The following is a 23,600-nucleotide window of genomic DNA, read 5'->3' as shown; positions in this document are numbered from 1 at the left end:
CAGCCCAGCAGACCAGCCTTCTGGGACTTTGTGTCTCAAACAGGTGGATGCAGTCATGGTAGAGCTGAGTCTGAGCCACGTGGCAGATCGACTGATTGGCAATTACAACCTTGGGGGAATTTCCAATGGCGAGAGGCGCCGGGTCTCCATCGCAGCCCAGCTTCTCCAGGATCCCAGTAAGTGGAACTCAGAACTACTACCGGCTGCTGCCCATCTTCCATAGGTCTGGAGACGTTTTCGGTCCCTTTTTTCATAGTCTCCATTTGCAGAGAGGTTTGTGTGGAACTGACGTCCCTGACATCAAACCAGGGACCCAGTTTCTTTGGAAATACTATGTAGTTCCTGATGCCATTCCACCATCTGAGTACAAAACAGCTCTTAGACTTGGAAACACTGCATTTGTGTTTTAATGTGCAGTGAAGGTCTTCCATGAACACATGGGCCTGGCCTGTCCATCCTAACTTCTTACTAGAGCAGCACCACTGTGTGTGCTGTGGAAAACCAGTGAGTTGTGGTGTGACTAGAGGTACTAATGAAATGGCAGGAATTAAAGCAGGACTTTGATACACAAAAAAGTGTGTATTTTGGAGGGAGAAGTATCAAGATGAGGTAGCCAGTCACCTGCCTCTCCTGCTGAGTTTGGTCATTCTCCCTGCCACTGGGGGAACCTCAGCACTTACATGCCCCTAGAAGAGGACATACTACATTTGGATACTACACTGAGGCAGACTAAGACTGCCTGCTCTTCAGATGGTGGTTGATCACTAGAAGACAAGGAAGAGAGATGTTCTTAACAGCCCATCTCACTTTTTAGGTAGAAAGAACCACATTTAAACTCTCTAAAGAATCTAAGCCCCTGTCCCACCTCGGACTTTGTTGTATGGGTCAGAGTTTTTTGCAGCACAGAAACCGTGTCAGTATTGGAAAGTGCTCCACATAAAGTGAGGTTATGTCTTTTTAACCAGCCTCCTCTCAACCTTTTGAAAACAACTTGGTGCCTGCTCACCAGCCCTCGTGCTTTGTCATTGGTCCTCTGGACAGAGCCCCAACAGTCCACAGTACCATGTGAGAGGCTGATCTTGTTTCTGCCCTGTTCCCTCAAGGATTAAAGCCAAAATGTGCTATGCAGCTGGGAGTTGGGTCTTACTAGGTCAGGTTCTCTGTCTTGGGCTCGGGCTGAAAGCCGGTTTACATGCAGGTACTCCTCACAGCATACTATTTGGATGGAGTAAGATGGGATGAGACATCTCCATAAAGAACTATTCAAAATTCTGAGTTTAGAGCCCAAAGCCCAGGCTCATCAGTGACTCAGAAACCTGACCCTTCCTTGCCTGCAGAGGTCATGCTGTTTGATGAGCCCACCACAGGTCTGGACTGCATGACAGCAAATCAGATCGTTGTCCTCCTGGCAGAGCTGGCTCGCAGGAACCACATTGTGATTATCACCATCCACCAGCCACGCTCTGAGCTCTTTCAGGTGAGAGGGACGTCTCTTGTTCCTGCTTAACTCATCAGGGGTGGGTAGATGAGTGTGTTGAGATGGGGATCATGAGGGAGAGATTAGTACTTGTCAACCAGAGCAATTGGAACCAGTATGAGCTTCCTGATATAGGAAGGGCACCTACCATGTACCAAATACCTTCTGTGCACTAGCTCATTTAGTCCACACAACAGTCCTATGAGGTGGGCATCTGTACTGTCACTTAATAGAGAAGAGGGAGCCTTAGAAATGATGCCAAATTTAGTCAATACCACACAGTAAAAAAGCTGGAAGTGGCATTCATGGTCCAGTTGGCTTCAAAAGCTGTGTCTTTCCACTGAATCATATAGATTTCCTTCCAAAAATCTCACTTCATCTTCCCAGGATACTTCCCAGGATACTTTCCCAGGAGCTGTTATTTGCCTCTTGTAGGCAAGGATCTGAGATTAAACACATGGACATCTTGTCCAAGGTCACTCACTCAGTGGCATGACTAGGACTCAGACTCAGGTCCACTGGCCAGCTCCAGGAGTTCTCCTCCACCCCAGATGTGATGCTGGGCCCAGGCCGGATGCAGCATTGTGCACAGGAGCAACCCCAGCTGAAAAAAATAGGGACATGCTCTGTGTGTCTCCAGTGGACACAATAAGAATATGATGCATGGCTAAGATAATCAAGGACTCACTGCTTGGAAATTTACTCTCCTGAAGAATATGGTAACCTGATTATACACTAATACCATCTATTTTCCAATCAGCTCTTTGATAAAATCGCCATTCTGAGCTGTGGAGAGCTGGTTTTCTGTGGGACACCGGTGGAAATGCTTGATTTCTTCAATGGCTGCAATTACCCTTGTCCTGAACATTCAAACCCTTTTGACTTTTATAGTAAGTTTTTTTTTCACCTTTCCCATCATGAATGTTTATTAAACTTAACCATCTCAGATTTCTGCCTGGATGTCAACAGCACTGGTGGATTTTATTCTTGTTTTTGTTTCGGTGTTTTCACTCTTTAAGGAATTAGTTTGGCTGGGTCCCTTAACTTACCATCTGATAGATGACCTGTCAGACTGAGGTGGGAGATCTCTCTTAAATGGGTGCATGTCCACTTTGTCAGAGAAAAATAGCTGAGCTTCTAAATTCTCACAGACAGCCTCAGTTGAATCCTCAAGGCCTTGCAGGTAACTTTAAAAGAATTCTGATTTTATAGGTGGGCATGAACAGAAAATATTTTGATTTTATAGGTGGGCTAGTACTCCTGAATCAATGATGAAACATGTATTATAAGCCATTGTGCATATATTTGCATTTAAAAACTCATGGGCCATTTCTTTTGGGAAAAAATTAGTGGACCTGACATCCGTGGATACTCAAAGCAAAGAACGGGAAATGGAAACCTACAAGAGAGTCCAGATGATTGAATCTGCCTACAAAGAATCAGCAATTTATCACAAAACCTTGGAGAATATTGAAAGAGCAAAACACCTGAAAACATTGTCAACGGTTCCGTTTAAAACCAAAGATTCTCCTGGAGCTCTCTCTAAACTGGGTGTTCTCTTAAGGTAAGAGCCTCAGCCCATTTTAGGTGGTTAGGCATGACCAGTGAAAGAAAAGGAATTAAAACAGGGCTGTTTGGTTTTCAGGAGAGTGACAAGAAACTTACTGAGAAATAAGCTGGCAGTGATTATGCGTCTTGTTCAGAATCTGATAATGGGTTTGTTCGTCGTTTTCTATCTTCTGCGGGTCCAGAACGATGTGCTGAAGGGTGCTGTCCAGGATCGCGTGGGTCTTCTATACCAGTTTGTAGGTGCCACCCCATATACAGGCATGCTCAACGCTGTGAATCTGTGTACGTGCCTGTGCCTAGGGCTGGGGGGGTGGGCACTTCCTCTCTTCCTGAATATCTCCCTTCTCCAGCTGGCACCTTGCAAGACTCCATGATTATAAGGGTATTTTGCTGAGCTAAACTTGGCCCTCTCCAGATTCTCTCCCTGGGGAATGGTAACTACTAAGTTACTGATATCTTAGTGTGAATTAGTTCACCAAGTAGATCTCTGAGGGTCTAAGGATCCAGGGAAACATGAAATTATGAGCTGCTGATGGGGCAGGGTTTGGGAAGGGTTTTTTTTAAAAAAGATCATCCCTGTTATCCCTTTCTCGGCCATTAGGATGTACAGCCCCTGGGAACCCAGATACCTGCCAACTTTGCACCATTAAATTCTTTTTGGAGACTATTTTAGGATAGCCAGCACCTAATTTTAAAACTCAGATAATCCAGAAGCAATACCTAGTTGCCTGATGTTCTGTGCCAAAACCCTGCACAAAAAGAGGACAAAGTACCTCACATCATTCATGACCGTTTTGCACGTGTGTTCTTGAATTTGTGACACCCTTCCTTTGATTTTAGAAGGAAATAAATTAGGACAGCCTTTGCAACCATACTGTAATTCAAGTAGAGTAGATTTCTGTGGTGGAAGGTATTTATAGTTCTGTGGATGGCAGGTTCCCCTTTCCAGGACTAGGGAGCCCCGGCTGGTTCCCACTGTACAGCCTCAGGTTTAGTTTTGGCTAGCCCTCCTTCCTTAGCTGTGTGGTGGCCAGCTGTTCTGAAACCTGCTTTCCATGCCCAGTTCCTGTGCTGCGAGCTGTCAGTGACCAGGAGAGCCAAGACGGCCTGTACCAGAAGTGGCAGATGCTGCTGGCCTATGTGCTGCACGTCCTCCCCTTCAGTGTCATTGCAACCATGATGTTCAGCAGTGTGTGCTATTGGTAAGGGGTTGTTCAAAGGTGTTTAGTCCCCCTGGGCCAGGCCTCCTGGGGAGTCCCAGATGGCCACTGGGACCAATGGAGGGGGAGCTCCAGGGTGGACAACTCCTTGCTCTTGGCCCTGGGGGGTCTGTCTTTGCCCATCAGTGTCTAGTACAATGTCCTGTCCTTCAGGACAAATAAAAGAACCCAGCTGGGGGCTGCATGGGACCTGAGAGCAGATCAGCAGGACTACATGTGCCAGGGACAGGCATGTCCCACATCTCCTGCAGGGCCTGGCCAGAGAAGATCGCTCTTAAGTAGCTGGGATGCCGGGGGGTGGGGGGGGTGGGGGGGGTGGGGGTGGGGGGGAGAGGTGACAAGCAGCTGTTAAGCGTGGCTCAACATTAAGCAAGGCTTCCGAGCACCTGTCAGCTGGAACAGCAACTCTGCCTGACGTTTCCACTGACCCACCTGTGACATCACAGTTGGGCTGGTGTGAGGGGGTTTGAGCAATGGAAGAATGACTATGGGAAGAGGCACTGAGGAGCCATGAAGCATCCCTGATGCTGTTAGGTTTTGATTGATGGCTTATAGACAATGCTTCTTTTTGTTTGTTTTTTTTTTTGTTTGTTTCTTAGAGCTTTTAAAAGATATAAATCTGAAAATGTGTAGTTATTTGCATGATTTATCATCATAGGGAGAGGTATCTTTCCTAATCCCTGTGGCTTTCCCATAAGAAAAGATGGGGGCATTACCTGGTATTCTGTGACTCTAGTAGTGTAAATGTGCCCAGCTTGTCATCCCAGGAGAACTTCAGGCAGTCTTGAGATGTTGTCTTCAGGCCACGGGATTCATGACTGCCTGAATAATTATAGGTGCTCCTAACATAGCCAGTATTCAGACCCATGATATGTAATACCAATAATAACTATGAATTAAGTGATACATAGGTAAAAGATAAACCAGGGCCTAGTTAGTTTGAGCTCCCAGATGAGGACTGGGAAGGTCTTGGTGCAGGTGCTTAGAAGTTGGTATCACTCTGGAGAGTGACAGAGGCAAAGCCACTTGCTCTGAGTTAGCAGATTGGGCTCCCCGCTGAGGGCGATGGCAGGGACCATGGGGCCTCCCTGCTGGACCTGATGAAGCCTCATTCTCTGACACTCAGGAACATGTTGACTCTAATTCTTGATGTAAATAAACCATGAGCCTGTCTAGTTCAGGCTGAATGATCCAGGAACAGATCGTTTACAACCTGATCATTTTTGAGTAAATCAGGGTTGGCTGAAAATTGAAGACCTCGGTAATTTAGACTCTTGCTACTCAGTGTAGCCCACAGACCAGTGTCAGCCTTGCTTTTGAACTTGTTTAACATGTAGAATCTCAGGCCCAGCTACTGAATTGGATTCTGCATTTAACAGGATCCTCCTGGTGGTTCATGTGCACTTTAAAATGTGTGAAGCACTGATCTTGAAGACCATACAGTCTTTGAAAAACTGCCCATGAGAAAGTTCTGTAAGATTTAAGAAAACAGGGAAGTGTAAGCATACAGGTCAGGACTATTTTTGATTAAAGTCAGATATAGAAAGTCAGAATCATTTCCAGTGGTAGCATGCTGTTAGCAACATAGCAAACACTTCGATTAAATGACAGCAATGTTTGTTGAATGCCTACTAAGCACCAGCTTAGCCAGCACAATACTAGGTGCAACAGAAGACTCAAAGAGGAATGAACAGGAGGTGCTGCCCTCAGGCTTGCAATTCTGAAAGTTAAACATCTCTGAAAGTCAGAATGTATTTGTAACTCTTCTAGCAACATGCTGACATGAACTCAGTGGCAAAATCAGATGTGAACCCACACGATGTTCTCTGTACTTTTCCTACATAAACACTCCTGTTCAGCAGAAATATTAATGTGCTTGGTTACAGGTGGAGTCCCTAATCCCACTGTGACAAGTATGGTCTGTGCAGTGTACAGACTTTCCAAAATCTGTAAATTGCCACATTCCAAAATACATCTGGCCCTAAAGCATTTCATATGATGGATTGTGGACATAAATCTCCAGATGACTTTTATTCAAGAAAGTGTTAAGATTAGTGTTATAAAGAAGCACAGTCACTATGTTGAGGAATATAACAATAATAACAACAACTAACACATACTGAGCACTTGCTTTATGTCAGGCACTAAGAGCTTTAAATATACCAATTCATGTAATCCTTTCAATCATTCTATAAGGGTGGTACTATACCTATCCTTGTTTGTAGGTGAGCAAACTGAGGTACAGATGGGGTATCTTCCCCATCCCAGCCAATTACAAAGGAGACCAAGAGCCGATTTGTTTGAGCGGGGAGAGCAACTCTTGGAGGACAACTCTTGGAGGACAACTCTTGGAGGACAAAACTCTTGGAGGACAGATGAGCAGAATTCCAATGGATGGAAAAGGGAGCAAGGGCATTCCAGGAAAAGAAAGAGCAGGGGCATAAGTTCAGGAGCAAAACGACATAAAACCTTTCCAGAGAAAAGATGCAGTTGTGCTGTGGGAATGAAGGATTATAAAGAGTAGTGAAAGATCTGACTGGCCCCTCTGGTGAGGTGGTGAATGCCAGGCTAAGGAGCTGAAGTGGATTTGATAATGGGATGGGACATAGGAGAGAAGTCTGAACCAGCGAGTGACCCATCTGTGATGGACTCTGGAGGGTGAGGCTGGCCCGCTTTGGCAGCAGACTGGAGTTAGGGCAGAGACCCTGGAGCCTTGGCAGCAGCCTATGGGAAAGGCAGAGGCCTTACTGAAGAGAGGAGCAGTGGCAACAAAAGGGGATTCACTTTGAAATACTAGGAAAGTAGAATCAAATGGGCTTAGAAACCATGGATTTGTTGGTGGTAAAGAAAGTCATAGAGAATGCCTGAGTTTTCCATCTGAGGGAATGGGATGGTGACAGCATCTTGACAGGAAAGAGTACGGACTTGGTTTTGAACATGTTGCATCTGGTATGCTACAGGACATCAGATGAGACACGTCATGCTGAGGTTTTGGTGGTAGGCTACAGCAGAAAGAAAAAGAGGAATAAGAGTAAAGGCCTGGGAATAGATTTTATAGGAGAGAATATTGGAAGGGGAGAAGGTAGTCTTGAGTGTAAACCTTATTTATTTATTTATTTTTTTGAAAACATTTTAATGTTTATTTTTGAGACAGAGCATTAGTGGGGGAGAGGCAGAGAGCGAGGGAGACACAGAATCCGAGAAGCAGGCTCCAGGCTCTGAGCTGTCAGCACAGAGCCCGACATGGGGCTCCAACCCATGAACCGTGTGATCATGACCTGAGCTGAAGTCGGACGCTTAAGTGACTGAGCCACCCAGGTGCCCCAAGTGCAAACCTTAGGAGGCACCTTTAGAGTGTGGGAAACAGAAGGGTGATCAGGGAGGTAGAAGGAGTAACAGGACCAGGCAGCATCAGAGAAACCAAGGGAGGAGAGCATTTCAAGGAAGTGTAGTAAACTCATTCATATTGCAGGGGTTCGAGGAGATGAAGCATCAGATTAGGATGTCATTGGCAGTCTTCCAAAAACAAGCTTCAATAGGTTGGTGGAGGTGCAAGTCAGATTTACAAGGGAACAAGTAAGAAGAAGATGCTGCTTGGAAGCTCTTGCTTCCAAGAGATGGAAGAAGCAGATGCTGCTTGGGAAGCTTGGTGGTGTAGGGTAGGATGAAGGGAAGGCAATTTGCTCACATGGTTATCAGGCTCAGGGAATTGATATTTCAGGATATGGTAAATAACACCATCTGGAAAAGCCATTAGATCGAGAATAGATGAAACTATAGCAAAATAGGATAAGTCACAGATCACGTTTCCAGAGTAGAGCAGGTTAGGGATAGTGGAATCAGGAAACATGAAATCAAGGAGCAAGTAGATAGGATCAACTTGGCAATGATAGGGGGAAAAGAGAAAGAATGAGCACAATACATGGAAGATAAAAAATAGGGAAGATAAAGTTAGCAAGAAATTCATAAAATGGGAGAGGATCCCATCTGCTGAGCACTGGAGAGAGTTTGAAATTGGGGAGATAATTTAAAATACAGGTATATATTAGCCATGAGGGAAGTGTTATTGGAACCCAATAAGCAATGAGAAAAAGTAAGGGGTCTTGGGGCTGGCTGAGGCATAGTGGATCTGATTAGTACAGGATTACGCCCTGACAGCACACCTACAGGGAGAGAACCTAAGTGAAATAACAGGGCTCCCAGGTGTGGGGATTGGGAAGGCAAAGAATAGCAGAAGCAGGTAAGGATCTGAGGCAATGAGGGCTTAGGGGAAACAGGAGACAGGAGGGATGCCATGATCAGAGAGAGCACTTTTATTTTTTTATTTTTATTTTTATTTTTTAACGTTTATTTATTTTTGAGACAGAGAGAGACCGAGCATGAATGGGGGAGGGTCAGAGAGAGGGAGACACAGAATCTGAAACAGGCTCCAGGCTCTGAGCTGTCAGCACAGAGCCCGACGCGGGGCTCGAACTCACGGACCACAAGATCACGACCTGAGCCAAAGTCGGACGCTTAACCGACTGAGCCACCCAGGTGCCCTGAGAGAGCACTTTTAGAATCTGAAATTTTGGAAGTAGAACAGTTTTGAGTAACATTGAAGTTTAAGACATGATGAATAATGAAGATTAGGTGGATGGAACCACTGGAATTGATCAGGTTACCTAATTAGGAGGCACTGATGTTGGTGGTTCATCAAGAAGGTTAAAGACCTTGAGGATAATGATAGTGGACAGGAGTGCAAAGACTGACCCTGGTCCAGATGCTATAAAATCCTCAAAGGTGAGAGAATGTTGTAAAAGCCACAAAGGATTACACGGGGAAAGAGAATTAACAGTATAAGCAAACCTCGTGATTTGTATAAGGATGGAAGGCCTTGAAGAGTGGTAAGCAGGCATGCTTATAAGACATGCCAACTCCTTTTCCTTACTCTACAAATGGAAGAAAGGGCAGCCATGTCTAATGGTTGTTGAGGACATGCTATCACCAGGGGAAATGTATGTAGTGGAAGGAATGTAAGAGTTAAGGGGTATGGATATAGGGAAGTGTGTTTATGAAAATGAAGATCAAATCAGTGGAAGGGGCTGGTAGAATAAAAGACAAGAATGGAATAGAGTCAATGGAGGTAGCAAAGGGTTTTCACGTGGGCAACAACCCCACATGATGGGGATGAAGTGCAGGGATGGAGGGGCAGAGAAGCCCATGGAGTGAGCCTGGGAAAGTAGGCTACCTAGAGTAGGAGCAGTGCTAACTAGGCAGAACATGGTTAATTATGGAGAAGCCTGGAGAGTTCAGCAACCCTATTTATTGCACTAGTTGCGACCATTGTCTAAGTATTAATATTTTCCTGTGAGAACTGAAGGAGCTGGAAAAGGTGGCACACTGAGTTGGAGCCAACAGAAACAATGTGTGGTAATGAATGGTCTCAGATGTTGGCTGTGTTTCGAAAAGGCCTTTCCAAGGGGAGTTTGGCTTACCCTGCAAACGCTTCCCACCCACTAACCACCATGAACTTATTCGTAGAAGGCAAGTGTGATATTTTTATTAGATAACCCTTGGAGAGGAAACTAAAGATTTTATGTTTTTCTAGGACTCTGGGTTTATATCCTGAGGTTGCCAGATTTGGGTATTTCTCTGCTGCTCTCTTGGCTCCCCACTTGATCGGTGAATTTCTAAGTCTTGTGCTACTTGGTATGGTCCAAAACCCAAATGTGGTCAATAGCATGGTGGCTCTGCTCTCTGTTGCTGGGATATTTGTAGGATCTGGATTAATAAGGTAAGATACAACAATTCAAAGGATTTTCATGGATGATTTGTTGTTAATGGTCACTTGATAATGACGTTATAAGGCATTCCAGAGGAGAGCTATGTGATACTGGCTAAAGGTATCACCTTGTGGTCTGGAGTATTTATAGTGCTTGTTTACCATTGTTATTTAGACCTTGAACTGTTTACTATTTGTTCAGTAAAGTGTCTTCACACTGAGGATCAGGAAATGACAGTTGAGGCATGTTATCCGTATTTGATTCATATGTAATAACAAGAGGAGGAAAACCAATCCATCCTCCAGAAAAACTCCCTGCCTGTATTGCAAGCTAAATAGCATGCATTTAATTCATTTTTGCCCTGGCACTATGGAGTCTCTATTCTGGTTCTCAGTTCCCAGTTTCTTTTAAGAAGTAAGAACAGTCAGATAAGAGCTTGTATGATAAAGGACCGATCAAGAAAATACTAGGAATAGATGACACACGCTGAATGTTAACAGAAATTATCTCTGGTAATATTTTTTCTTCATATTTTCCTTTATTTTGTAAATTTCTATAATAAACATCATTTTATAAGCAAGAAATATATATACGCACATACATACATTTTAAAAAAGCAGTAGCAGAAAGGGTGAAAATTTTTTGAAGAGTGCCAGTAGTCCCAGGCAGGTAATGTGAGCAGGACCTGTAAGTACACTACGGGTCCCTGAGAACATGTGACGGTGGTTGCTTCTTTGACTTAAACTCACCTCATACTTAACTTTGCTCCAGTCAAACCACTGTGAAGACTCACAGGCCACACGCAGCTCCCTGGAGAGCAAGGCTGCCCGGAGTTAGAGATTTCCTCTAAGCACTTAGCTGCCACATGGGCAAGTCACTTCTATCTACATTAAGTTTCCTCACTTAATAAATGAAACTAATGATCTTGGTCCCACCTTCCTCAGGGGAGTATGAGGAGCAAATGAGATAATCAACAGGAAGACACTTCATAAGCTGTAGTGAGTTCTAGAAAGTGAAGTGTTACAAAGTGAAGTGAGCTGGTTTTGATCAAAGAGGATTATTTTTACACCACCATTATTACACTGTATTTGTGTTGCTTAAGTGGATTGTTAGCATCTATAAAAAATGCTCAAGTCAAATCACCCCAAGGGTATGCAATCAAGCCAGCAAGGTATAGACCCACCTTGGGCAGGATCTCCACTTGAATATTTGAATCATTACATATTCCAGTCCGTCTGGCACTATTTTATGTATTTGGTTTGTTGGAAAAGGGAATTCATTGTTTGAAAGAGAGGCAGTGGCCAACATTACCAAAGACTCTGGGGCTTTTTGCAAAACCTCAATATCCCAAGGTTTCACCTGGGTTCCACTCCCATCACTGAAATGAAAATCTGCTCTTCAAGGACCACATCAACCTCCTAATCATAAAGTTCACGTTTTTCCAAGTCATCACCTTTCCTGACTGACTGCCCGCAACATTTCCATTTTTGGCTGTCTCCTCCTTTAAACACAAACAGAAATAGCTTTGTTCTTTCTGCTTACAAAATAATGCACGTTCTTGGGGGAAAAAATGTACACAATACAGAAGTGCATAAGGAAGACTAAAAGTTACCTGAAGTATTGCAACCTTCAGTTAAATTTTGTTGTGTATCTTGTTAGACTTTTATATAATCTTTAATAGGAATGAGCTTATGCTGTTGTAGAGGAGTTAAGAATGCATTTAACAGTATAATGTTGGACAGTCCCATGTCAGTAAATTTAGATCTATGTTTCCTTCCTCTCTAAAGTACTCCAGGGGCTTCTATAATGTAGCCTGATTGTCCTCCTGTGTCTTTCATGGATCCATTTGTCTCCGTTTGCCACCTGCACGAAGCCTCTCTGCTGGTCCCTTGACTAGATCAGCTCTCTGGGAGCCTGTCAAGTGCCGCTTAGGTTGCAGCCTTCCTTCCTTTATTTATTTTTTTTAATTTAATTTAATTTAAATTTAATTTAATTTTTTGTTTAATGTTTATTTATTTTTGAGAGAGACAGCATGAGTGGGGGGGAGAGGCAGAGAGAGAGGGAGACACAGCATCTGAAGCAGGCTTCAGGCTGTGAGCTGTCAGCACAGAGCCTGACGTGGGGCTTGAATTCACAAGCTGTGAGATCATGACCTGAACTGGAGTCAGACACTTAACCGACTGAACCACCCAGACACCTCTGTTTTGTTTTGTTTTGTTTTGTTTTAACTTAAATTCAAGTTAGTTATAATACAGTGTAGTCTTGGTTTCAGGAATAGAACCCAGTGATTCATCTCTTACATTTGACACCCAGTGTTCATCCCGAAAAGTGCCCTCCTTCATGCCCATTACCCATTTAGGCCATACCCCTACCCACCTCCCCTCCAGCAACCCTCAGCTTGTTCTCTGTGTTTAAAACTTTGTTATGGTTTGCCTCCCTCTCTGTTTTTATCTTATTTTTCAAAACTTCCCTTCCCCTATGTTTATCTGTTGTGTTTCTTAAATTCCACATATGAGTGAAATCATGGTATTTGATTTTCTCTGACTGATTTCGCTTAGCATAATACATTCTGGTTCCATCCACATTGTTGCAAATGGTAAGATTTCATTCTTTTTCATCACTGAGTAGTATTCCTGTGTGTGTGTGTGTGTGTGTGTGTGTGTGTAGATGTGGTAAAGATGTATATATTATATATACATACATAATGTACATACATAATATACATACATTTATATAATATATACATATACATACACACATTTCTTTATCCATTCATCAGTCAATGGACATTTGGTCTCTTTCCATAATTTGGCTATTGTTGATAGCACTGCAATAAACATTGGGGTGCATGTGCCCCTTTGTATCAGCATTTTTGTATCCTTTGGATAAATTCCTAGTAGTGCAATTGCTGGGTCATAAGGTAGTTCTATTTTTAATTTTTTGAGGAACCTACATAGTGTTTTCTAGAGTGGCTGCACCAATCTGCATTCCCACCAGCAGTGAACAAGGGTTCCACCAACATCTGTTGTTTCCTGAGTTGTTAATTTTAGCCATTCTGACAGGTGTGAGGTAGTATCTCATTGTGGTTTTGATTTGTAGTTCCCTGACAATGAGTGATGTTGAGCGTCTTTTCATGTGTCTGTTAGCCATCTGGATGTCTTCTTTTGAAAAATGTGTATTTGTGTCCTTTGCCCATTTCTTCACTGGATTATTTGTTTTTTGGGTGTTGAGTTTGGGAAGTTCTGTATAGATTTTGGATACTAACCCTTTATCTGATATGTTATTTACAAATATCTTCTACCATCCCTTCAGTTGCTTTTTAGTTTTGTTCATTGTTTCCTTAGCTGTGCAGAAGGTTTTTTATCTTGAAGTGGTCCCAGTAGTTCATTTTTGTTTTTATTTCCCTTGCCTCTGGAGACATGTCAAGTAAGAAGTTGCTGCGTCCAAGGTCAAAGAGGTTGCTGCCTGTTTTCTCCTGTAGGATTTTGATGACTTTCCTGTCTCACAGTTAGGTCTTTCATCCATTTTGGATTTATTTTTGTACATGGTGTAAGGAAATGGTCCAGTTTCATTCTTTTGTATGTCGCTGTTTAGTTTTCCCAGCACTATTTGCTGAAGAGGCTGTCTTTTTTTCCATTGGATACTCTTTCTTGCTTTGTTGAAGATGAGTTGGCCATATATTTGTGGGTCCATTTCTGGGTTCTGTATTCTCTCCCATTGATCTAGGTGTCTGTTTTTGTGCCAGTACCATACTGTCTTGATGATTACAGCTTTGTAATACAGCATAAAGTCTAGAAATATGATGCCTCCCACTTTAGTTTTGTTTTTCAACATTAATTTGGCTATTTGGGATATTTTCTGGTTCCATACAAATTTTAGGATTTTTTGCTCTAGCTTTGTAAAGAATGCTGTTGTTATTTTGATATGGATTGCACTGAATGTGTAGATTGACATTTTGACAATATTTGTTCTTCCAATCCATGAGTATGGAATGTTTTTCCATTTATTTGTGTCGTCTTCAGTTTCTTTCGTACACTTTCTATGGTTTTCAGCATACAGATCCTTTACTTTTGGTTAGGTTTATTCCTAGGTATTTTATAGTATTTGGTGCAACTGTAAATGGGATTGATTCCTTGATATTTCCTTCTGCTGATTGATTACTGGCATATAGAAATGCAGCTGATTACTGTACACTGATTTTGTACCTGCGACTTTGCTGAATTCTTGTATCAGTTCTAGCAGTTTTTTGGTGGAGTCTTTTGGGTGTCCCATGTAGAGTATCATGTCATCTGAAAAGAGTGAAAGTTTGACTTCTTCCTTGATGATTTGTATGCCTTTTATTTCTTTTTGTTGTCTGATTGCTGAGGCTAGGACTTCCAGTACTATGTTGAACAACAGTGGTCAGAGTGGACATCCTGTCGTGTTCCTGATCTCAGGGGGAAAGCTCTCAGTTTTTCCCCATTGAGGATAATATTAGCTGTGGGCCTTTCATATATGGCTTTTATGATGTTAAGGTATGTTTCTTCTATTCCTACTTTCTTGAGGATTTTTATCAAGAAAGATGCTGTATTTTGTTAAATGCTTTTTCTGCATCTACTGAAAGGATCATATGATTCTTATCCTTTCTTTTATTAATGTGGTGTCTTATGTTGATTGATTTGCAAATACTGAACCAGCCCTGTAACCCAGGAATAAATCCCACTTGATCATGGTGAATAATTCTTTTAATGTACTGTTGAATTCAATTTTCTAGTATCTTGTTGAAAATTTTTGCATCCAGATTCATCAGGGATATTGGCCTGTAATTCTCCGTTTTAGTGGGGTCTTTGATTTTAGAATCAAGGTAATGCTGGCTTCATAGAAGGGGTTTGGAAGTGTTCCTTCCATTTCAATTTTTGGAACAGTTTGAGGAGAACAGGTATTAACTCTTCTTTAAATGTCTGGTAGAATTCCCTTGGGAAGCCATCTGGCCTATGACTTTGTTGGGAGACTTTTGATAACTGATTCAGTTTCTTTGCATCCTTCCTTTAAAAGGATGGCATCCTCTTGAGGGCAGCAGCAGTGCCTCATTCATCATTATAGTTCTCAGTGGCCAGCCCAAGGCCTTGAACCAAACAGGTTGGCAAAAAATATTTGCTGAATTGAGTGAATGAATGAATGACTACTCTCTCCTTGGACTGTGTACATACTGGATCAGTCACCAACTTCTGTTGGGTTTCTTCTTTGCTGTCAAATCACAAATGCATGTGGAGCCTTTACTTCTATTTCACCCTGTGTAGTGCACTGCAAGGCACACGGTTCCTACCTCAAGGAGGTAACCCTCTGGCTAGCTGAGCAATCAGCCTGTCATGCCATCATCCTGTTGCAGGCCTTTGTCATCTCATACTTGAACTACTGCTGTAACCTCCCTTTTGCTTTTCTGCTTTTCCTAATCTGCCCTTATTCTGGCCCCTTCTACTTGCTGGTGCCACATTAATTACCTTAAAACACTATTTTCATGGTCTTTCAGTGTCAGCTCACTGAAAGGCCTGGCTGTCATTCCAAACCCAGCTCCCATGGCTTCATAGCCTCTGTTCTAGCCCTTCTGGCCCTTGAGTCCCATGTGCAGTCCTTGACATGCCTGTGCTCATGCCACCCTTCCTTCCTGGAGTGTCCTTCCTCTTCCCTCCTTCCTCCCCAGATTCCTGCCTGTCCTTTCCAATTAGCAGCCTCTAAGTTGGCAAATTCAATTTTGTGCCTTAGAATATTGCCAGTAACTCAAAGTCATGGGGCTTGGGAGTCCCTTGAGAATAGGTTAAAAAAAAAAACACAAAAAAACCCATAAATACTAAGTATGAGAATGTCATGGACATGTGGTGCTAGATTTTTATACTTGGCACAAATCGTTTACCACTGTGTATTTTTATAGTCTTAAGGGTATATATTCTGTGTCCCCAATTACACTGTGAGTTCTCCAGGGGAAATTTCTTTTGAATTCCTCAAGCACTTAGAACTAGTGCCTTGCATATAGAATTTATTACATATTTTTTGATTGACAGAAGTTATATAGTGGACAAAGGAGGCCATAAGGTCAGCATGGAGTTTCTCCTGAAATAGACTGAACCGAGGGGACAGAGTTCATTTTCACAATGAGTGTCTGCTTGCTCCCTCCATCCTCTCCTCTTACAGTTAATTTTCACTTCACACACTAGCTCCTTCAAATCTTTGTTTATTTTCACTTCACACACTAGCTCCTTCAAATCTTTGTTTAATCACAAATATCCTCCTTTAAAGTGATGTGTTAGGTGTGTTTTCTCTTTCATGTTTATATCAGTGGTGCTTATCAAAAAAAAAAAAATTAGACACCAATCCATCATCAGGGGATTGTTAAATTAAGGTTTCTACTATAATGGACCACCGAGCTATAATTAAAAATGATGGAGTGCTATGCTTACTGACTTGGAAGGCTGTCTGACATATGTTTGGTTGAAAAAAGCAGGTTAGAAAAGAGCATGAAGAATATGATTCCAATTATGTAAAATTTTATAAACATACGTACACACATTACATATATCATCAAAATATTAACCATGGTTATTTCTGGGCAGTGGTATTTCTTTGTACTTCTCAGTATTGTTTGATGTTTTGTATAGTGAGTGCAATTTTTATAATGAGATAAAAACTATATTCATAACAGGAAATGTAAAATGAGGGTTGTCTTTCTTTTCATTTGGTAGGACTATTACCAGAGCCTATTGAATTTCATCTCTATTTCTTTCTCTTCAGAAACACAGAAGAAATGTCCCTTCCTTTTAAAATCCTCAGTTACTTTACATTCCAAAAATATTGCTCTGAGATTCTTATAGTCAATGAGTTTTATGGACAGAATTTCATTTGTGGTAAGTACTCTATTTTGGAATATAATCTTTTTTACATACTCCTCCGAGGAAGCAATTCCCTGAGGAAATGTATTTTTTAAACAAAAGCTATATTTTATAATAGATTTAAAACCTGTTTTGAAATAAAAGTCTGTTTCTTTGATTTTTTTTTTTTTTAATTTTTTTTGATGTTTATTTATTTTTGAGACAGAGAGAGACATAGCATGAGCAGGGAAGGGGCAGAGAGAGAGGGAGACACAGAATGTGAAGCAGGCTCCAGGCTCTGAGCTGTCAGCACAGAGCCCGACACGAGGCTCGAACTCACAAACTGTGAGATCATGACCTGAGCCGAAGTTGGGTGCTTAACCGACTGAGCCGCCCAGGCGCCCCAGTTTCTTTGATTTTTAAAATAAAAGTCAAGTTAGTCACCTGTCAAAGGCCAATAGCTTAAGGCCACTCTTTTGTTTGTAGAAAATGATAGCCCTGGGGTGCCTGGATGGGTCAGTCAAAAGAGCATGTGACTCTTGATCTCGGGGTTGTGAATTTAGTCCCACATTGGGTGTAGAGATTACTTAATAAAATCTTCAAAAAAAAAAAAAAAAAAAAGATAGACCTAATGTATGCTGAGGTAAACCCCTGTATACTCTGGATGGAGTCAGTTTCTATACCTACTGAACAGAACAGATTGAAGCAAATTGCAGTGGCTTCCTAAAATGTATGTAATATATATATAGCTGAGTAAAGCCATTTTTGGCAAAAGTCTGTTTTCCTAATCCCATGAGAGGCAGTGGGAACATAGTAAGGTCCTTCTGGCCATGGAAATCCCAGGCCACTTTGTGAAAACAGCTAAAGAACAGGGCAGAATTTAGTAGCTATTTTAGATATTTTTAGGTGGTAACATCTAACCTTAGGATATTCAGTACTAGGTGATCATAAGAGATCATGATTTTTATCAGTACTATGATAATGAGTTTATACCCCAAATGGAAACAAACCCATTTCCATCTTCAAATGAAGCCAGGACCCAGAGCACCCACTATTGCTTCATCTAATAATGAATTCTGGATTCTCTAAATTTAATGTCCTATATCTTTCATGACAAAAGATACTTAGCAGACAGTTGGCAAATACTTGTTGATTAAATTACCTGGGAAGCATCATATCTGACACTGTCAATCTTCCTGGCAGGCAGCTCAAATGGTTCTGTGACAACTAATCCAATGTGTGCCTTCACTCAAGGAATTCAATTCATTGAGAGAACCTGCCCAGGTGCAACATCCAGATTCACGACAAACTTTCTGATTTTGTACGCCTTTATCCCAGTTCTTGTTATCCTAGGAATAGTTGTTTTTAAAGTAAGGGATCATCTCATTAGCAGATAGTAAAGAACATTGCTGCAAAAATGGACCTTACGCCCCAAATGTGCATGACTACTTGGAATGTCTAAACTAAGAAAGTCACATGTTTCTTGATAATATAAAGTCTTTTAAACATTAAAACTCCCATCTGTGCCCCTCAGATCCACACAGGTCATGATATTCCAACTTGCAGGGACATGTGATATTTGGAAATTGTGACTGAGCTGGTCCAATTCTTGATATGTAAATATCAAGAATTCATAAAGTTATGGGAGACTGGTGAGATTATTTTTCTTTGTTCCAGATGCAGAAAAATACATGTTAAAAAATTATGCTTACAAACAAAAAAAATTAGGCTTACACTTGATACAAGATTTGGTAAGAAGACGACATGTGAATGATCACTCACTGTAAATAACAGAAAAGAGAATTGTGGGTTTGACTAAAGCACGCATCATGCAGAATTAGGTAGGAATTCTTTCATTATCATTTAAAAACCTACATGAGGGGGCTGAGTTACTCAACCACATTAAAAGGATGTTAGGCAGATGCTGGATGATGAAGACCCCTGAAACAGAGCACCTGGTGATTTTTTGGGGGTAGTTAAAATGAAAAACTAGGAATGGGCTGAACTGAGAACATCACATACCAGACAAACCTCTGGTAATGTTTTTAAAGATGAGTTTGCTATTTTTCCACTTTTCACTTGTGTATGTTACTAAAGTGTATGCATTGAGTAATGGCATCTTAAGGCTAGAGAGCAGGTATTAAAGTCCATACAGAAAAGATGTTCAACTGACACAACATTTACACTAAGAAGAACCAGGTTACACATGTGGAATTCAGATTCTTGAATTGTAAAGGGAAAGAATGCTGATAAATACAAATACACTTATTTTACATATTTTTCGGGATGAAATGATGTATATAGATGATTAAAAATGAGTTCTGTACTATCTTTCTGATTGATCGTCAAGTAATTCATGCACAAGTCTGAAAAGACACTGTCTCAGTGTTACCATGGTAACTCCAAGGGAGACCATCTTAGTGAGTACATGAACTTGTTCAATTGCTGTGACCTAACTTATAAAGAATGATAAATTATAGCATTTGAAATGTCTTACATTATAGTAGAAAAGATCATTTCATTAAGGAGACCATAGTAAAATTCTGTTTCTTAGAATAGTATTTAAGGATCTGGAGACATTGGCAAATTACCAGAATAGTATTGTCAATTTTTGTAAAAGGTCTTTGACGCTGATGATTATGGTGTAATAGTTACATAATACCTTACAGATTATATATGTCACATCAGTTATAGATAATTCTGGAGATGATAATCTACTAAAGTAGTTCAAAGAGAGTCCCACAGGAACCTCTTTTGAAATCTCTGATTTCAACTTACTAAAGATATGGGTGTGCACTGTAAGTGGAAACATTTCTACTATTCATATGCAGATGAATTTCATTCTAGCTCAGAAACATTTGGAAAATTGACATAGCATGTGACTTCAAGCTATTAAATGTTAGTGATACCACCTTAGAAGAACACAATGACTTTCAACATGCGACAGTCTGTGTCTTAAGTCAAAAATGGACAGTGATGTGTAAGACAATCAAATTATATAATAGAAATTTCTATTATTGTGGAATAGGCTGTTTCTTCCCACCAAGTCAGTGATGTTTCTGAGATTATAATGTTCACTATTAAAGGGAGCTCTTTCTCCACAGTACTCAGTCAGGGTGCCTGTCTGCTGCTAAGACTGAGGTTCTTCAGAAACATGCTAAAAATCCTGTTGTTAAGAGGGCTGGACCCACATGCATTGCAACTAGTTGATGAAGTCTTACTTCACTGCAGTGATCAGGTAGTTTGCTATCCACTCAGATACCGCTCATCCATTTTGGTGTTCTTGGGGTTAGTGTGCTTATTTGAAGCTGGGTATGGTATATTGGAGCAAACATATTTTATAATGGAAGGGGAAGAACACAGAGTCAGTGACTTTCCTGGTTAATGACAATAATTCTGCTTACTCCAAATTGAACTTGGCTAGCAGACACACAAATTCATAGGCTCGAGAAAGCTTCGTAAAGGCTCTTTCACCTTGGAAATGATCTCAGTTATTACCAGTTCATGAAGCTTTGGCCTGCTTAACTAATAACATATCTCCTTAAATTTACCTGTTCTTCAAAAAGTTATATTCATAATAACTATGCCAGAATCATTGGAGGTGCTGATTAAAAATGCAGATTACTGTACCCCATTCCAGACCCACTGATTCAGGAACTCTGGGTGTGGGGAGTCAGGAATGTGCATTTTATTTAAGTTCATTTATTTATTTTGAGAGAGTGAGCGGGGGGAGGGGCAGAGAGAGAATCCCAAGCAGGGTTCACACTGTCAGCGCAGAGCCCGATATGGGGCTCAATCTCCCAGGATCATGACCTGAGCTGAGATCAAGAGCCAGACACTTAACAGACTGAGCCACCCAGGAGCTCCAGGAATGTGCATTTTAAATAGGTACTTGAGAGGGTTCTGGGTGGCTCAGTCAGTTGAGACTTTTGATTTGGGATTGGGTCGTGATCCCAGGATTGTGGGATTGAGACCCACGTCAGGCTCCATGTGGAGCTTGCTTGGGGTTCTCTCTTTCTCTGTCTGCCGCCCCCCCCCCCCCCTCCTTTGTGGTCTCTCTCTCTCTCCCCGCTAATAGTTTACTTCAGGTGCTTCTTGTGCCTGTGTTTCAGAATTAAATGATAGCACCTGTGCATGTGACCCGGATTCTGGTTTCCTATCAGACATACCTGAGAACATACTTCAAGAAGGAATGTGTCTAATATAAATGCTTAAACTCACACTTGTAACTGTTACTAAAGGCTCTCGCTTTCACAGTCCTCAAACCATATAAGCAGAAACCTATAAATGCTGAACTGAGTACATACTAGATAAACACATTAGAGGCAGGCAGAAGATTCTTTTTATTTAAAAAAAAATACTGCATGTAATTACACAACTTTTCCCCCTTTTTATAGACTTAAAAGTATCCAGGGAGTTGCACTAATACAAGAAATTCCACTTTTCCTTTAACAAATTAGACATCTTAACTTTCTTCACTTATTACCATAATAGCTAATTAATAAAATAAACTTACTTGTATTTGGGAAAGAATAAATAAATACACTATAGTTGAATTATGTTCAAGAATCAAGCTCAATTTGTTTCCAAGACTTGCAGGAACTTCTTTTGTATTGTTCCAGTTCCTAAAACAAAAATATGTATTACTTGAAGAGAAAAACTTTAAAAATTAAACTAGGCGCCTTAATGCTGCCTTATAGCATCTTTTAGATATGACAGTATATCCTTTGTGGTATTATCATTTTCAAAATTTCTGGACAATTCTGTAAATTCTTACAATTAGGATTTTCTAGAAATGTAGTCTTCAGTGTTTCTGGGTAGCCTAAGCAACACTTTAGAGATCCACTTCTTAAAGACGAAATTACATACTATATATACATATAAATTGTCTTTCAACTATTAAATGCATTTGTCATACTTTAAGTATTTAAAAGTGATCTTATTTTTTGTTACCTATTTGTTTCCTATTTGTCAAAACTGTTGAAGTCAGCAAAATATCTGTATTTAAAATGTATATATCCTTTGACCCGGTGCTTGTACCTTTCAAAACGTGTCTCACAGAATAATAGAGAAGAGTGCAAGAACATAAACAGAAGGATATTCACTGCACTGTGTATACTGGCACACACATGAAGGCAACTTTCCCAGTAAGGGAAGACATCAGTGCTCATTCGCACATGGCTTCATGGGCATCCGGCGAAAGTAACAGCAGTCCTATGTGTCACACGAAGAAAGCAGATAGGTGGAGAGAGGATAGGATACTTCCACTTTCTATGTTACATACTTCTATGTCTTTTGAGGGTTTTTTTTCCCCACGACAAGTATATGTTACTTTGACAATTCATAAAATCCAGTATGGGTGGATACCCTGCATGAGATGATTGATATGCAAAGGGACCATCCCTAAGGGGATTGCCTCCTGGCCTCTTACTTGTTGTTCCTTGTCTCAATAACTGTACAAAGTAGATTATTTCAGATGAGCGAAAAGTGGTTACTCTGCAAGATAAGGCAACCACTGCCCTTTGGCTAACATAATTGAAGTCCACAGTTCCTATGAAAAGAAAATTCCATTCTCATTTTCAGAAAAACTGCAGATTGTCTCTTTCATACCTGTACTCAAGTTGTTTCAATTTAAATGTTAAAACTTTTAAAACTGAAGACTTAGTTTTTAGATCACAGCTTGGTTGTTTTGTTTTTTTTTTTTTTAAAGGAAATTAATTCGGTTCATCAGTTATCAAAGAGTTCAAAGATGTTTAACTCCCAAGGAATAAACAGTAATCAGTTATCTTGTTTTTAACTGCAAGCACTGAATTATTTTTACCAATGGTAAGGGTGAGGACATTGTTTAAAATTCTTTGCTAGAGATACCTCCCTTCTGCAGACAGCAAACTGAGAGAAGAATTGGGCTGGTCACACAGGTCATGTCAGGGAAAATAAAGAATGACTGGTGTGATACACAACTCACCATATCCACAAGACCTTCAGTACTGCTGTCATAGGAATTCAAAATAATATGATGCTTTAAAGGAAGAAGAAGTAAGATTTTCCTTATACTGCAATTCTTCACGGCTATTTTAGAAAGCCATTTTAAAAGTGAACACAAAACTAAGAAAGGTTTTCAATTTGTCTCAAGAACCTCTAAAGTTTTAAGGGCGCCTGGGTGGCTCAGTCGGTTGAGCGTCCAACTTTAGCTCAGGTTATGATCTCACAGTTATTGGGTTTGAGTCCCATGTTCAGGGTCTGTGCTGACAGCTTAGAGCCTGGAGCCTGCTTTGGATTCTGTCTCTCTCTCTCTCTCTCTGACCCTCCCTGCTCATGCTCTGTCTCAGAAATAAACATTAAAAAAATAAAAAAGATGTGGTATATACACAACATTACTCAGCCAAAGACAGAATGAAATCTTGCCATTTGCAACAACATGGATGGAGCTAGAGAGTGTAATGCTAAGTGAAACAAGTCAGAGAAAGGTAAATACCATATGATTTCACTCATGTGGAATTTAAGAAATGAACAAAGGAAAAAAACTGGGGCTGTAGTTAAGCGTCAGACTCTTGATTTCAGCTCAGGTCATGAGCTCACGGTGAGACTAAACCCTGAATGGGGCATTCTAGTGACAGTGCAGAATCTGCTTTAGATTCTTTCTCTCCCTCTCTCTCTGTCCCTCCCCCCACTCACACTTACTCTCTCAGGATAAGCTTAAAAAGAGCAAGAAAACAGCAACGTGAAG

General features: G+C 41.0%; 2 protein-coding genes across 11 annotated transcripts in view; one reads left to right on the top strand and one right to left on the bottom strand.

Moving 5' to 3' along the window:
• Nucleotides 1-23,600, top strand: part of ABCG5 (ATP binding cassette subfamily G member 5) — a 47,801-nt gene that overhangs the window by 23,679 nt on the left and 522 nt on the right. For 7 of the 9 annotated variants that reach the window (XM_042932142.1, XM_042932138.1, XM_042932133.1 and 4 more), the window contains 9 exons: nucleotides 44-176; nucleotides 1,338-1,477; nucleotides 2,238-2,367; nucleotides 2,828-3,041; nucleotides 3,123-3,328; nucleotides 4,110-4,248; nucleotides 9,857-10,042; nucleotides 16,797-16,909; nucleotides 18,077-19,202. In XM_042932142.1, the coding sequence (XP_042788076.1) occupies nucleotides 44-176; nucleotides 1,338-1,477; nucleotides 2,238-2,367; nucleotides 2,828-3,041; nucleotides 3,123-3,328; nucleotides 4,110-4,248; nucleotides 9,857-10,042; nucleotides 16,797-16,909; nucleotides 18,077-18,270 (1,455 nt within the window). In that variant the 3' untranslated portion in view covers nucleotides 18,271-19,202. Of the gene's footprint in view, nucleotides 1-43; nucleotides 177-1,337; nucleotides 1,478-2,237; nucleotides 2,368-2,827; nucleotides 3,042-3,122; nucleotides 3,329-4,109; nucleotides 4,249-9,856; nucleotides 10,043-16,796; nucleotides 16,910-18,076; nucleotides 19,203-23,600 lie in introns of those variants that run through there. The other 2 variants (XM_042932141.1, XM_042932143.1) reach the window with 2 other exon arrangements.
• DYNC2LI1 (dynein cytoplasmic 2 light intermediate chain 1) overlaps nucleotides 18,126-23,600 on the bottom strand; it is a 42,742-nt gene continuing 37,267 nt past the window's right edge. The window contains exons 13-14 of one of the 2 annotated variants that reach the window (XM_042932145.1): nucleotides 21,390-21,498; nucleotides 18,126-18,222 (exon numbers count right to left, since the gene is read on the bottom strand). In XM_042932145.1, the coding sequence (XP_042788079.1) occupies nucleotides 21,436-21,498 (63 nt within the window). In that variant the 3' untranslated portion in view covers nucleotides 18,126-18,222; nucleotides 21,390-21,435. Of the gene's footprint in view, nucleotides 18,223-21,199; nucleotides 21,499-23,600 lie in introns of those variants that run through there. The other variant, XM_042932144.1, reaches the window with a different exon arrangement.

The sequence above is a fragment of the Panthera leo genome, chromosome A3 (genome assembly GCF_018350215.1).
Source record: "Panthera leo isolate Ple1 chromosome A3, P.leo_Ple1_pat1.1, whole genome shotgun sequence".
NCBI classification, from domain to species: Eukaryota; Metazoa; Chordata; class Mammalia; order Carnivora; family Felidae; genus Panthera; species Panthera leo.
Note: the sequence above shows the minus strand (reverse complement) of the source record. Positions and strands in the feature narration are given on the sequence as shown.